Source organism: Hoplias malabaricus, chromosome 1, assembly GCF_029633855.1.
Source record: "Hoplias malabaricus isolate fHopMal1 chromosome 1, fHopMal1.hap1, whole genome shotgun sequence".
NCBI lineage: Eukaryota > Metazoa > Chordata > Actinopteri > Characiformes > Erythrinidae > Hoplias > Hoplias malabaricus.
Genome location: NC_089800.1, coordinates 18,696,939 through 18,713,605, shown reverse-complemented (window position 1 = coordinate 18,713,605; position 16,667 = coordinate 18,696,939). Strand labels below are relative to the sequence as shown.

Here is a 16,667-nt window from a genome sequence, read left to right as displayed (position 1 = left end):
TTTCCTTTGTCAGTCTGGTCTGTCCGTTTCCTTCCTTGTACCTCTCTCTTTGTCTGTCTGTACCATTTAGTCTGTTCAGCTCCATTTGTCTAGGTCTCAGGTTAGCTCCAAAAACACATGTTGGTAGGAGGATTGGCGACTCAAGTGTCCATAGGTGTGAGTGTATGTGTTGCCCTGTGAAGGATTGGCGCCCCCTCCAGGTTGTGTTATGGATTGTGGATGGTTGTGGAAAAGCACTTACAGACAATGAATGAATAAAATTAATCAGTTAATAACGTAAAGGTGACAGTCAGCCTTAAACCGCAGTAAAACTAACTATTTTTGAAGCTTTGTTGGTTCATTCACTATAGATTGTTAAAGCTGAGGACTTGTTGTCGTCCTACTGTCCAGAAGGTGGTCAGCAGCTGTCCTAAACACTTTCCTCACCTCTATCAGTCCAGGTCTCAGCGGTGGGTACACATAAATCTTTTTCTTACTGCAGCCTGGGCTGGACTTTCAATGACAGATCACACCATCACAAATTCTTCCATACCAGCTGAAACGCTGCCCATTGAAGATGAGTAGCACAAACCCAACAGAAAAACCAGCAACTTCAAACGTTCCTCTAAAATCCTCCGAGCTCCGCTGCCCAGACTTCACAGGGGGTGCCTCTGCATGGTCAATTTCCTCCCCACAATTCTCGGTCTGTTTGAAAGCAATACTTGCAAAAACTTCTCCTGGAAAGTTTAGAGACGTATTCGCTTAGAGAGAGATGAGCTCATATCGGCCCTCAGTTCCCTCCCGGACCCTGGCTGGCTCGGAAAGGCTCATATTCTCGTGTTAAACTAACAACAGGGATTAAATCATTTTAAAGTGCACAGGGGAATGAGCTATAAGTGACATCCATACACTCCAAACAGCAGTCATATGAATGCACACCCAAACTACTCGACCAAAAATATCTCATCCAGACACAATGATCCCAACACGTTTGTTGTCTGACTTTAAAAGGGTTGTCAGCTTATACCCCAAACCATTTCTTTGGTCAGCTGTAGTCTCCCGTATAAAAATAGTATGGACAGTTGAATAGAGAAACATGACGGTGGGGCTGCACTGTGCTGGAAAGTGTTGAGGTCAGGTTTAAGGTGTGTTTTTCACAAATACATCAGCAGGACATGTGCACTGACCCTATCGTCAGGAGATTGCGAGTTAAAAACCACGTATCACAAATTGTCTTCGCTTTTCCTTCATGGCTAAAGGTGAATCCCATTTCACTCCTTGCCCCTACTACTTAGCTCTACCCCTCTGTTTTTGCCCAGAGGTAGGGGGTCTCAATTTGTCTTGGGATAGAGGGTAGGGCCTAGTGTTTTCAAACAGAGATTTTCAGAGGCACACTCCAAACAGAATGTTATGAATGCCTTGCGAATCACTGCCGAGATGCAGCACAAGTGACAAAAGAAACCCAAAAGTGTCACACTCTTCTCATTTAAAAACTAAGATGACCATTGTATTATATTTGTTTAATGCTGTTTCAGCGTATTATGACTCTGCACTTCATAGCAAACATAAAACATTGTTGGTGCTATGCTAATGTCTCTGTGGATAGCTAGTAAATGTCCAGCTCCACCTTAAATGAAGAAGCAATTACATTCTGTGCCTGATGCTACTACAACATTTAATGTGGAACTGGAAGATTCTCACTCAAAGCTGCTGTGGGTGATTATATGATTGTCAAATGCTTCTGAAGGTTTTCGAGGCTCTAAATTTGAACTAAAGACCAGCAGTGAGCGAGCTGCCCTGTAGCGCTCCTCTGATATCACTGCAGACTGGCAGAGCTGCTGATGACTTATCATCATCTTGGCCCGTATGTCGGGTTGGCCCATTCCTTAGGGGATGATTATAACCATTACGCCCAGTTCCATGGGGCAAGAGAACACTTGAAATGAGGGGTAGGTGCAGAAATAAGAAATGGGATTGGGCCCAAATGTTATGCTCATTAAGTTGAGGGGTTGGTTAGCAGACAAAACAGCATAGTCAGTTTAGGGTTCTCCAGGGTTCTCTGAGTACGCTAGCTGCAGTTTTTCTAGAGTGAGATATGATCTAAATTTGAAAACAGCTGGGGAAAAGTGTCCACATTCCTACTTTGATTACCAGTGATAACACTGCATGTCTTCAGGATCAGTGAGATGTTCTTAATGTTTACAGTGACGTCGACAGGCCTTTTAAGGACAAAGTAACTCTAATGGCACACGATGCAGCACGGAGAATCACAGTCATCCTGTCCTTGATCAAAGTAATTTAGATGGTGGAGATGGCAGCTTTCTCTCTCTCTCTCTCTCTCTCTCTCTCTCTGTTTGTGCCATTTGCTCATCTCCGCAGCACTGCATTTCACCTTCCTCCTGCACTCTCGTCTGATCCTCAAGAGAGAATCAGACACTCTAGTGTTGTATGTGCCTGGGAGCTCCAAATTAACACAGCCTTCCAGCACTTCTCTCACTTCCTCTCCTCACTCACTTAAAAGCTGATGTCATCATCTGCAAACCCTGAGAGAAAGAGAGAGAGAGAGAGAGTGACAGAGAGAGAGAGAGAAAGAGATAGAGACAGAAAGAGAGAGAGAGAGAGAAAGAGATAGAGAGAAAGAGAGAGAGAGAGAGAGAGAGAGAGGGAGAGAGAAAGAGAGAGAAAGAGAGAGAGAGAGAGAGAGAGAGAGAGAGAAAGAGAGAGAGAGAGAGAGAGTGTGCAGCAAGAAGGTAAATGAAGAAAAGAACAAGTCAGAAAGAGGTAGGGAAAGAGAGTGAGGGATGACTTTATTAAACTTCAGAAACACCCTGTTTATCAGCATGGACTCATATTCTTAACCCTTGCAGAAGTAACTTCATCGGATTTCAACTCTCTCTACTTCTCCTGAAGCTCTGCTGGATTAAAACCCCAAAGGTCCACCTGTGTTATTTTTTCAGACATAAAGCAGTTCTAAGTAATAGAAGACGCCGAGAAAAATTCAACTCAAACTGTCAGATATCAGATAAACAGCACTAAAGCTGCACATCTGAACAGATTCACAGCTGTTTCTGTCTGTCCTTCAACTGGGTGAAGACTACTCAACAACAGGGGTCTGAAAGGAGGTGCGGTCATTGAGAAACCCTTTATAACTTACTGAATAAAGGAAATAGATACAAAAGAAGAACATCTCCTAATGAAACGAAGCTGTTGTTGCTCCCAGGGCTCTGTTGTTGTCACTGAATGGATTATAAGCAGCAGAAAATCTGGACGAATTCTTAGGGAAGAGATATACTTGCTGTTTGGCCATGCATTCGCGTAGACAGCCATCTGTGTCACGAATGTAATTGTTCACATAGTTGTCTGTGTGCCATGCTTGTAACTTGAGGCTTCCACTAGAGGGCAGACCAGAAAAAGACATGGGTGTGCGGACTTCTTTCTTCAAAACGTCCCACCATTGTGATGCTGCTGATCTCCTGCACTGCCCCCTACCGTTTAGGCGTGTACTGCACCTTGCTTACGCATAGTGTTTATTTTCTGAGGACGTTCCAAACCTATGCACCAAGCGGACACAGGGTACACGAGGCAGCCGTGATATGTTCGTGAAAGCTTGGTTAACAGCAAGTATATCTCTACCCTAAGGGTTAAGGTGAAAAAAAGGCTGCTGATATGATTCTGAAAATACAAAGCAACTCACCTATGATGAATGAAGCTGGAATATTATATTAATAAATGTGTTACAGTGATCCCTCGTTTTTTGCGGGGGATGCGTTCCAAGAATTTTTAAAACCCTCCATGTGCTGTTAACAACCCACCCTTTGCATTAAACAGTCATTCTATAATGTTTTTCAGCTGGAACTACGTGTGATATCCTACCAGTTTCTTTAATAGAGTAATTCCTAAACTGTGATTTAGCGTAAGTAAATTTCACTCGGATGTGGACATGATCAACACATGTACTGTACGTAAGAAATACTTGTGAATGATATTTTTTGTCACCTACAGGCCTAGTCTAATACATGTAAATATTAATGAAATATTTTGGCTATTCATCTTTCACGGTTTTCCTAGCTCCCTTGAAAAAACCCGCGAAGTAGCGAATCTGCAAAAGATGAACCGTGAAGTAGCGAGGGATTACTGTATATGTTTCCTGCCTTTTAAAAAAATTCCTTGTACTTAACTATCTGGCTTGTTAGGGCTGAAATGGAATGGTAATTCCAGGCTCTACAGATATTGAAAGTTCATGAGCCATATATCTGTGCTGTACTATCACAAACATATTCATTAAAACATTAATAAACCTCCACCTTGCTCAGGGTTTAATGGCTAACAGGAAAATGAATAAGCAAAGGGCAGTCTCTGACTTGTGCACAGCGAATGTATGTATTTGTATTAGTATCACCATATTCTTTTTCCAAACCAAGAAGACTGTGGACCCTCCACTGTTCTCAGTAGTGTAAATCCTGCTCTTACATGGATTCCTTTGCTCTATTGTAAAGGAAAACTTCAAGGCCTTCTGCACAGCTCAGGTAGATCAGAACACTCTCCCTCCTGGTGTTAACCCACTCAAAAAAATTCCTCCTTATTTTACAGAGGAAATTACGCCCGTGTTGATGGATAGAGAGAGTGACAGATAAACAGACAGAAGGAGGAAGCTTCTGAAGAAGTTTACAGCTGGATTCACAACACAGATCAATAAATAGACTACATATGTTAAAACGGAATATAACGCTTGTTCTCTAACTTTCTTTACAGAGTCACAGCCTTTGAAAGCACAGCACATCCATTTCAAGGAGAGGGAGACAGCGCTGGGTCCTGCAACAGCCCCACATTTCTGCACATGGGAGCTGAATGTATAAAGCATGACATGTTCATTCTTCAAAGGCTTTTTTTTCCATCAAAGTGTTGGTACCAAACGTAGTATTTACGTAAATTTATATTTCTTTCCTTTCTCAGGCACAAACGATGACCGACAGACAACATGCAAACTCTGATGTGAAGAACAGAAATATGGCCACCCAAGAGAGAGGATATTGCTTTAATGACATCACAGCCGATATATCAACATTAGGAGTGTATTGGCGTAAGGTTTCTACACAGATTGATCTCAAAGTGAATTTGTATTTATTTGACTCCAAAAAATTGATTTCTAGATGCAAACTCTTTATGACTGTGCAGGTTCACAGAAATATCAGGCAACCGCAGTCCTAAATGTATACATAAATTCATTCATTCATTCATTATCTGTAACCCTTATCCAGTTCAGGGTCACAGTGGGTCCAGAGCCTACCTGGAATCATTGGGCGCAAGGTGGGAATACACCCTGGAGGGGGCGCCAGTCCTTCACAGGGCAACACACACACTCACACCTACGGACACTTTTGAGTCACCAATCCACCTACCAACGTGTGTTTTTGGACTGTGGGAGGAAACCGGAGCACCCGGAGGAAACCCACGCGGACACGGGGAGAACACACCGACTCCTCACAGACAGTCACCCGAAGCGGGAATCGAACCCACAACCTCCAGGTCCCTGGAGCTGTGTGACTGTGACACTGCCTGCTGCGCCACCGTGCCGCCCATGTATACATAAATGTAACTCCAAAATCCAAAAATATAGAAACAGCAGTGCTTTGTTCAGATGAAATTCTATATGTAACAAATTACTCTCAACCTAAAGTTAAACCTAAACCTAGCCTCAAACATAAACAAAAACCTAAATGTAATGGTAAGGAGTAAGTGTAACTCCATCAGTGACAGTATACAGCACTGTGCTTCATGTATATAATAGACAGTTTATGTGTATTTAGCAAAACAGCACCACCAGTGGATGGGAGCTCACTTAGTCGACGTAAAGTAAGGGAAAGTATGGGAAAATGAAGGGAAAACCAAACAACTGTTATGAAATATATGCACATCATTTTCTACCAACTTTTTCCTTGCATTTGAGCTACATTTAATAAACTGTATCTGTGTCACTCTGAGGAGCGAGGGACAATGTAGCGGAGGTATGTGCATGAAGTGCCATTTTTTTTAATGAGGACAAAATCCAAAACAAACAGTGAGGAGACACAACACGAGAGAAAAACAGACACTAAACTACAAGACTAGAGAGGACCGAAAAACTAAACTACAGAGGAAAACCAAGGACACATGTACCAATTAATAAAAAGAATAAGGATAAACAGTAAATACAACTGACACTAGACAGGGACAGAGAACTAAACTAATCAAAGCAGAGGAAGAAACTAAAAACTATGGAGAGCAAAGAGAGAGAGAGAGAGAGAGAGAGAGAGAGAGAGAGAGAGAGAGTGAGAGAGTGGGAGAGAGAGAGAGAGAGAGAGTGGGAGAGACAACAAGCAAAGAAGCACAAACTAGAAATGCAGAGACAAAGCAAGGAAAAAGTCTATTAGAAAGAAAGCCAGGAACAATGAGATACAAAAAGCAACAGAAATACACAGAGCAAGCCAAGAATACAAGGATACTACAAACAAAAGGGAGATATACAAGAAAAACAGAAACATACAGACACAAGCATCCAAGAATGTAGACCAAGAACAGAAACCAGCCGCGTCCCAATTATGTACTACGTACTCATACTATCTTGTACATACTATGTGCTATCCTAAAACTGTGAGCTCGGCTGCCTAGTACATGAAATATTAAAACACAGTAACGTCCCTTTGGAACAGTATGTGATAAAAATGTTGCTATGACAACGAACAAAAATAATAAACTATAAGCTGATTTCTATGTAGATAAAGCAGTAAACTACTGCATTTATAATGATGTGGAACAGCATTTGATTAACATTAACGTTAGAGAATGAGGCTATGCCCCAAACAACACACCATGGAAGTGTACACTACAGAAAGCACTGTGCAGCAGTGTGCAGTTTGGGACACAGCCAGAGACTAACGTTAACTTGCTGCATGTCACAACCTAAAACCTCTGACTGTGAATCGGAGGCCAGTGAAGCGGAAGACTTTATTGCTTTATTTATTAATAAAGATTAGCATAAAAAATGCAAATCTCTTCCGACTCCTTGCGATCCCGCCTGCAACACCTATGTGACTCACTAGTGGGGCGCACCCCACACTTTGAGAAACGCTGCCATAAGGGAACATCTGTGAGAGTCACATGACATCAGGTGAACAAAAGATAAGGATGACAAGCAGATGTGAAATATAAGCAAATCCAGGAAGCACAGAAGAGCCAAGGCTGGGGTGAACAGGCCAAAGAAAAAGAATCAAAACCAAAAAGAAGAGGGGATGGTAACTTGACACGAGAAAATGAATCCTCTGGTGAAGGGCAGTGTCTCTTTTTTATATCTTTGTAAATCCTGAATTAAATACACTTGATCTCCACAAGTTTCATTTCAAACATTTCAGAACAATCTCAGCTCTTCCTGATCCAGAGCCCTGTGGCTATTCTGCCACAGAAAAAAGTCCAATTTCAATAATTCTTTATTTCTGAAAACATACATTTACTCATGGGCCTCCATTGGTCAGTTTCAGACTAAATGTAAACAGCCACAGGAATCCACCAATTACACCACCACCCAGGCAAGTGGAAGATATCTCCTGTATCTCAACCCCTCTTCATAGCCTCATGCACAATCTTATTGTGACAAGACGAAAGGTAAAGGGTAGACTCTACGGATCCAGGAAATGTTGGAACCACATTTCTGTACTAGATTACCACTAAAATATTAAACAAACCTATGTGAATATGGCGTGTCAGCGTGTCTGTAGAGCCCAGGGGGTTACACGCATTCATTCAGGCTAATACATTTGTGCATGAGCAATGTTATAAACCAATGCAGTCACATGTTTTCACATGAGTTTTAAGGTGGAAGGATGATAATTAGGAAACTACAGTACATTTTAACAGTAGAGGTTTCTATGGAGTTGTAGGGAAAAACAGTCTCCATGGAAACCTCCTCCTTTCAGATCTCTAGCATCTCAACCTTCTGTCTCCAACTCTGAAGATGGGTGGAGGATCACTGGGGGTTCTGGAGTGTCAAGAAAATGGTCGTAGACACTGTAGCACCTCGTTCATATAAAACCACTCAGACAGACTCTGTTTACATCTCAACCACTGAATCATGCAAAAATGTTTAGAAATTTAAATAGTGTGTGTGTGTGTGTGTGTGTGAGAGAGAGACCCCAACACACAGCACTTCTCAAAATTAAACTACATCCTCATTTACACACTGTATTTGGGTTGAGCACACAGGTAATCCAAAATCCCGCCCAAAGATGCCAGCATCGTAACACTTCTGGAATTCCTCATCGAAACCCTTTCACTTCCTGAGTGCAGTTTAAATTACACTTAATGCAGTCAGATTTGTATTGTGCACTTTCTGGGTGACAAGGACCACAACAGCCTCTGTGTTTACCTGAGGACGAAGAAAGGTCTAGAGCCGGTGCGCGGTGGGCTTTGACGATTCTAAGCACGGTCCGCGGCAGCTTTAGACAATGTGCAAATCCTAGTTGGACTCCAGGTGGTAATTATTAGCCAACTGATTCAGGAGCTAAAAAGCTCCAACCACGAGCGCTCGCAGCCATCGCCCCGAGAAGCCCTGGAACCAGTCTCCCGAAACCAGAGAGCCGTCGCCATGGAGACACCCGGGCCCACCAGGAAACCAAGTTTATTATGGAGAGATCAATAGTCTGTTAGTGATGTCATTGGGAGAATTTCAAGCAGAGAGGAGCTGGAGGAGGGAGGGAACGAGGGGAAAAGTGATGGAGTCTGAGATCACTGCAGTGGCGTGAAGGAGGGTAAAATAACCAGCACGTCTACTGCTGCGAAACGGCCATGAACATGTAGCCTTGCATGCAGACTGTATATGCACCAAGCTTGTACATAGAGCAAACCAGGCAGAGTCAAGCCAAATGACCTGTTACACAGTAGTTTTACCAAATATTTGTAGACACCTTCTGTTTCTTTTAAGGTGGCCTCATTCTGGTCACTGATATTCAGCTGTGCTTACACCCACTTGTATAATACTCATTGGAAAACTATGAATGATGCTAAATGAAGAGTCAAATCTTTTGGGATGAGTTGGAGTGGAGTTTATGATCCAGAATTAATCACTCAACATCAGTAGCTGACCTTACTTAGCTGACCTGACCACTGTGACCAATACTGATGGTGGAATACCACCTTAATTTCTCTCTTGGCCAAAGCTAATCATAATTATTTGATGAACTTTAGGGAAGCTGAGAGTCAGACCCCAGAGCTCAGCATCGGTCACGTTACTTTAGATGGAAGGATGATGTGTTCTATATGTTTCTACAGAGTTTCTGTCAAAAATGTCATCGCTGTCCAAAGAAATATAAATATCTCCAAAATAGTAACTTCACAAGAGAAGGTAAAAGTCTTCTGAAAAAACTTTCAGTGCAAGTCAATGTAAGAAAATTAAACTAATTAATCAGTTAATTTTGGAGCACTTCTATTGGTCCATTCATTGTGGAATTTCCACACAATCTGAAGGCCCGTTACTGTGTTCAAATAATATTAATAAAAATCAACATAAAAATAGAGATACATGTTTTTCTTTGGACAGCAATGATATGAAAATAATTCTGATTTCTAACTCTTTGTTGCTACATAATGTTTCCAGTAATGCTACACCACTGAGCTACACTGTGATCAAAATGAGGCCCATAAACCACAGTGAGGGTGAATAACCCGCTAGGCTAATGTTAGCTTAATTATACCATACAAAATATCTAGTGCTCATGTGCTTTAAAGCTGAAAGGGATTTCAGGCAAATGTAAGAGGAGTGGAGGCACTTACCAATCAGCTCTTTGTTTCTCACATCTAAGGCCATGTTCCGTAAAGCTGTAGCAACTGCACACACCACCCGGTCGTTGTCTATCCTCAAGAGCTCAACGAGAATGGGGAGACCCTTCTCTTTCCTCACAGCAGCACGGATATACACGGACCACTGAGTGGAAAACACACACAAACACACACAGATACACAGTGTCAGGAAATTATTTCATCATTCATGAGTCACTTCTATGTTATTATGGAGATGTAATAACACCATGGCTAACTACTTACAGCTAGGCCTTGTGTTTGGCTCTGAATGTCGCCACTATATTTTGCACTCAGAGATGCATCTGGAGCTTGTTTATGACATGGAATAGGACGCTGTCTTTAATTCATAACTGACTGGTTGATTCTGTTGTCAGATTCTAATTATGGTACTCTAGTGATAAGCCTTCAGTTCAGCTCCTGAAGTTCACCACATATAGACTGGAGGACAGTGGGAATTTCAAGAAGTGTTTTATACTGGACAAGTGTATTACTACAATAAGTACTTGCACCTCCTGAGCACTGACTTTACTGAACAATATAGTGTTTGATGTTGTTATATGATTATGCTGTTATTAACTCTGCATCTTCCCAGGAAGTAAAAAATCTAATATGCCTTGCAAGAAATGCAGGTGAGAAAAAAAAACTTGTTTGCTCAGTTCAGAACAAATGGGTTTCTTTATAACAAATGTTGCTAGGTTGGACAGGACTGGCAGATCACTGGCAAACATCCAAATAAGCCTAAAGTGATATTCTGTCAAAAATATGTAAATTATTCAATTTTTTGTGCTGTTTGATGTTACATATCAATTACAGTAATGCTGCACTACTGTGGTACACTCTAATGCTTTAGTCATGTCAGTAAAACTAGGCAGGAAGTAAACCACAGTGAGGGTGAATTTCCTACAAGGCTAATGTTATTATACAACACATGCATTGTACTGAATGGGAACACAAATAATATGCCTCTCTATGTACTACAACTACTACAGCTACTACTACCCATGTGTATTTTATATGAATTCCAAGGCTAATCCTGAGCCTAACCTTAATCTCACCAACTAAAACAAGTGGGTAAATTACTGAAAAAAATGTATTTATTAATTATTCACTTACTATAACACTCCAGTGAAACACAGAGAGAGAGACAGAGAGAGAGAAAGAGAGACTCCAATTGCTCACTCGTACATTCATTCATTCATTCATTCATAATCTGTAACTGCTTATCCAGTTCAGGGTCGCGCCAGTCCTTGGCAGGGCGACACACACTCACACATTCACTCACACACTCACACCTACGGACAATTTTTGAGTCGCCAATCCACTTACCAACGTGTGGGGTTTTTTTGGACCATGGGAGGAAACCGGAGCCCCCGGAGGAAACCCACATGAATAACGGGGAGAACACACCACACTCCTCACAGACAGTCACCCGGAGGAAACCCACGCAGACACAGGGAGAACACACCACACTCCTCACAGACAGTCACCCGGAGGAAACCCACATGAATACGGGGAGAACACACCAGCTCCTCATAGACAGTCACCTGAGTGGGGCTCGAACCCACAACCCCAAGATCTGCTGCACCACCGTGCTGCCCCTCACTTGTACAGTTGCACCCAATTATAAAATTTAGAAATAATATAATATATAAAATTCTGAAAAGTAACATTATGTTCTTCAAGGAACAGCAGGGGTCTCACAAACATGGAAATCATGCATTTCCGTTAAAATAAAAGTTGTCTATTTTGATAAATTTAGACCCAATGTCTAATGTCTTCAGTGACGAACAAACTCCTGGATACATATATTTTTATTAAGAGAGGTGTGCACTGGATTTGGCATTTAAATGCTTTTAAAAGTAAGGGATTCAGATGTGGAGTTGTCATGGCAATGGCACAAGCATCTGGGCTTCAAGCTGGAACTAGAGAAAGGCCATAGAAGGAGTTTTAATTACACTTTTGTTTGTTTCTGATAAAGTAATTCGGAGCCTTTGAAAAGCAGAGCAGGGTTTGTTATGGGTCAGAACGGCGCATGTTTATTGTTTGGCCATTCTAAAAACTCTGATTACTCAATTAATCTCAAGAATAACAAACGGATTACTGCGGTATTTCATTGCACTTTAGTGGAGTGCATTTTTGAGAACGTTAAGGAGAAAAAAGACTTGGACTTAAACTCACAAATATGGAAAGTAGTCCTTGACATAAATGCTGGGTTTACGTAAAATAACAGTGGGGTGGACATGAGTTGAAGAACAAACACAGGAACCAAGAGCCCAAATTAATTGGATGAATCCAGCCTCATGCTATTTCTCTGTTATCTGTGACAGTAAGTCAAGATATGGAGGGATTGTTCTCGAGGCCTCTTTCATCTAAACTTAACTGTTAGGCTTAACCCTGGAGTTTATAGGATATTTAAAGATATTTAAAGCCCTTGTCATTCCAAATCTTCCAAAGTTCTGCCTCTGATGGGATGCATCTTGATATGTATATATATAGTTGATTTAAATGTCATGACTAGTCTTAGGTTTATAAATAAGTTTTAAAGCTTACTTTAAAGCAATTCTAATTTTCCCCTGCTCATTTTTTTCATTTTACAGTAACTCATTCATTATCTGTAAGCGCTTATCCAGTTCAGGGTCACGGTGGGTCGCCAATCCACCTACGTGTGTTTTTGGACTGTGGGAGGAAACCCATGTGGACACAGGGAGAACACACCACACTCCTCACAGACAGTCACCCGGAGGAAACCCACACAGACACAGGGAGAACACACCACACAGACAGTCACCCGAAGGAAACCCACGCAGACACAGGGAGAACACACCACACTCCTCACAGACAGTCACCCGAAGGAGAACACACCACACAGACAGTCACCCGGAGAGGGACTTGAACCCACAACCTCCAGGTCTCTGGAGCTGTGTGACTGTAACACTACCCGCTGCACCACCGTGCCACCCTAATTAAGTGCCCACAAACTGAGGGAGCTAAAATGATTTACTTTAATGATACAGTGTTTCACGATATATGAAGTTGTGAAGGTGTATATGAACCTCAGATCCCTGGAGCTGTGCGACAGAGAAGCTAACTGCTGTACCACCGTGCTGCCCTTTTATGGTAACTGTTGTGTAAAATAAACACAACATACAATACTCACAATATGTAATATCTTTCATCCATTATCTTGCATATATTTTGATTTGTTTATCACCAGTATTACTACCTTTGCCTTTTTCCCAACAATGTAAATAATCATGTGCACTAATTTAAATCCCTGATCTCTGAGTATGTGCAAGGGTATAAATGTTTGACGTATGTACGTTTATAAGTCTTTATGTCAGTACTCTATTGTTTTATTGTGTTACTGTTTTTTTTTTATTACTTTGTGTAAAAAAAGATAGTGTGCTGCTGTAACAAATGAATTTCCCTGATGTGGGATCAATAAAGTCAAAGTCTAAGTCTAAAATTAAAATGACAATTGTATTAAGATTAAGTTTGAACAAAAGTATTAAGATGCTACCTTCAAAAAGTTCACTGACATTTAAGTCGTTTAAACCAAAACTCACATGCACTTGGATACTATTTTATCCCCAAAAATGGAACAAATCTATGCTTGTGCTTCTGCAGTGATTTTTTTTTTCTTGATGGAATTCACTGAATGCAGTAAGCAATAAATTCTTCTCGCTTGCCATGTTCAAACTACTACATTTCAGGGGTGTTTTTAATAAAATGAACATTTTAATTACTAAACAACAGTTAGCATAAAACGACAAAAGGAAAATTATACAGTAAAAACTCTGTAAAACTTATTTGTAAACCCAATATTTCAAAGCTTTTTCAACACACACTGAAGCACCTGGCAAACGACATTTATTCCAGCTCTGCTCTTTTTTGTCTGTCAGTTTGGCTAAAGTGAATAATTGTGTGATGGCAATACAAACAGACTTTAGGAGAAGAAACTAGAGAGAGAGAGAGAGAGAGAGAGAGATTTAGAGAGTATGTGCAATCACATTGATTCTATTGGTCGCTACATCTAAGGAAAGTGAGTGAGTCCTGGCCAGGAAAAATGTGATTTCACACTTCCTCCTCCAGGCCCATGCCTAACAGAAAGCGAACACACTCTATTTCTCCCCTGACAGCAGACCACACTCGGTTTGAGAGTGTAAAACAAACACAAATGCCAAAAAAATACAACCTTCAAAGACTTCTTTTAAGCCCTGCTACCTGTCTCTGATCAGTCTGTTCAAATCTGCAGACACATATAAAGGATTAGCCTGGATTGAGGTCTATAAATAAGGCTTAAAGGATGGGTTACAATAGAACCAGGGTACACATGCGCTCCCTAATAGCACTGATGTGACAGATAAGAGGAGACTGCCTCACAATAACAGGCTTGGCATATATTCTCCCACCCTTTGAATTCACTCTATTTAAAAACCACACAGTGAAGAGGCAACAAACACTCACAGCAACCTAGACAGGCTTGACTAATATGGACACATACATATGGGTAAAAATACCACAAGGGTCAAGTGCCACAGCAGCATAGTCCCCATGTCTACACAATTCTGCTCAGAATGACTGGTTTTAACGCCTGTTCCTTTAAATGGGGATGATCCACTGTTCACCCCACCACCCTGCCACCTAATTGTGTCATAGAAGATTACTTGTTGCTGATCATTTTGTTGCTTTCTTGTGTGAACAGGGTCTAGCAGTTGCACTGGGGTATATGAGGTGACACATACGCCAGTTTCCCTTAAGATGTTCATCAGTATGAGGAAGATAAAAAAAAAAAAACATAAACATTCTGGTTATTGTTGTGTTACTAACCACAATTGGAGCAACATAATGTGTTGGAATTCACATTTAAAAGGTGTGTACAAGCATATGATGGTTTTCCACTGAATGGTACCTACTCATCTGAGCTTGGCTCTGCTTTTTTGGTTTTCTACTAGACACATCTGGTACTTTCAGTCACAAAAAACAGTAACAACAAAACTCGAGCACATCATGAGTAAACAGTTCTTAATCTTACTGCCACCGTTTCTATATTTCCCAAAGTCCGCAGTCACCATTATAGATGATGTTTTGAGACATCATTGGCTTTATTTTAGGAAGAAGTCAAGAAGAACAGGTACCATAGTGGAAAACTGTTGTCAGTGGAAAAGCACCATTAGAGTGAATATTGAATGCTTTACATGATTGTATTTGGAATATCCTACTTTGTCAATATCCTATGCCCATATTTTCTTGAGGGTCTGTTCAATTTGCAGTAGCTCTTACCATGTACATTCTGTATTGTCTGTATTTAAGCATGCCCCAATTCTACCAAAACAAAACTCTCATACATAAAAGAATCCTTAGCCAACAAAGTGATTATGCTTTTGCATTTTCATTACCTTCCAGCTCCCTGCGGCCAGGTTCTGCAGAGCCCCGGCAGCCCCCTCCAGTGTGTCAGGGTTGGAGCACTCGGACAGCAGAGTGAGGTACGGCTTCACTATGGAGGGGTGCCATAACATCTGGATCCCCTTGGGGGGATCTGAAGTGTCTGGGAGAGGGCCTACACCATCCCACTGTGAAGAAAAGAAAGAGCAGTTGAGTCAAGAAGTCGCAACACAAGAGGAAAAAAGCATTTGTGAAATATAAAAAAATAAAAAAGCTAAAGAAGAAAAGAGGAGAAAAGAGAACAAAAGCCACAGCTCTCAGAATAAAAATATAACCATTGTTAGCACTGAAACAAGCATGCTAGCCCAAGCGGCCTGCAGCACAATGGACTAACGCAGAGTTTCTTTTAGCGCCTGCCTGTCATTCATCATGTACCAACTCTGAGAGGATGAGGAGCGTGAGATGAAGAGGTGCCAGCGCTCACCAGGGAGCCTGCAAGCTCCTTGTTGACTTTCTGACAGGAATTACAATATCCACAACACGGGAAATGCTAACATTGCTAGCAAATCCGCATCTGCCTGCACTACAGCCTTCCAAATGCCTCTGAAAACTTCACAACAAAACCCAGCAGCTGTACTCGCATATATGCAGAGTTAGCATCAAGTTAGCCATCCAGTCCAGCTGCCCAAATGAACCTGAACCAAGTGGCTACACCCAAACAAATGACTAACTATCTGCTCCTAAATATATAGCTAAATATATAGTCACAAACAGTTCCACGGTAAGTCCACAGTAAAACAGGCTACAGACGTTGCAATTTAGAGCTTCAGAGTGCTAGCACATATTTTAGAGAAATGTCAGACTTGGTCTAATGGTTACAAAAGCAGGATCGTGACTGGAAATTTACCAGTTTCATTCCTTGGATTGGTTAGAAAACTTGGGGGGTGGGTAGAGTGAAGAAACAGCACTGTCTCTTTCCTTAACATTCAAGGCTAAGAGACCTTAGAGCAAGGCATCTAACCTTCCATGCTAGCAACCAGGCATCCATCCAAGCACACAGGGAATAGTTGGAGGTTAGCCAAGATTTGACCAAAGTAGTAAGGTGCAACAAAATGTCTATATAAATCAGCAATGTTTTAATCATGACAGGATTAAATCATCTTGTTAAATAGAATTTATCTGTTATGGTTTGCTTCTTGTTTGAACAATATTGGCAATTTTCCACCACATAGTGCCTACTCTGCTTAACTCTACTAAGCTTTTCTTTCGCTTTTCCATTGGGTAAATTTAGTGACTGGTCCCTTGAACCAGAGCAGATACCAGATATCAAACAGCAAGTAGAGCTGAATAGGGTTGAGCATTGTAGGTACTATGCAGCTGTAAAGCCCTATATATTAGTTGTTATAGGCAGATTTCTTACTTGTAATAGACCCTGGCTGTTATGGTTTACAGCTGGTTCTCTTTGGTATGGTTAT

The 16,667-nt window shown here is 41.3% G+C and overlaps 1 protein-coding gene across 2 annotated transcripts in view; it reads right to left on the bottom strand.

Annotated features, from left to right (window-relative positions):
• The window catches only part of ctnnd2a (catenin (cadherin-associated protein), delta 2a), a 386,140-nt gene that overhangs the window by 41,144 nt on the left and 328,329 nt on the right, over positions 1-16,667 (bottom strand). For both annotated transcript variants that reach the window (XM_066663258.1, XM_066663348.1), the window contains 2 exons: positions 15,207-15,380; positions 9,781-9,931 (listed from right to left, as the gene is read on the bottom strand). In XM_066663258.1, coding sequence (XP_066519355.1) covers positions 9,781-9,931; positions 15,207-15,380 — 325 coding nt within the window. The remainder of the gene's footprint in view (positions 1-9,780; positions 9,932-15,206; positions 15,381-16,667) is intronic.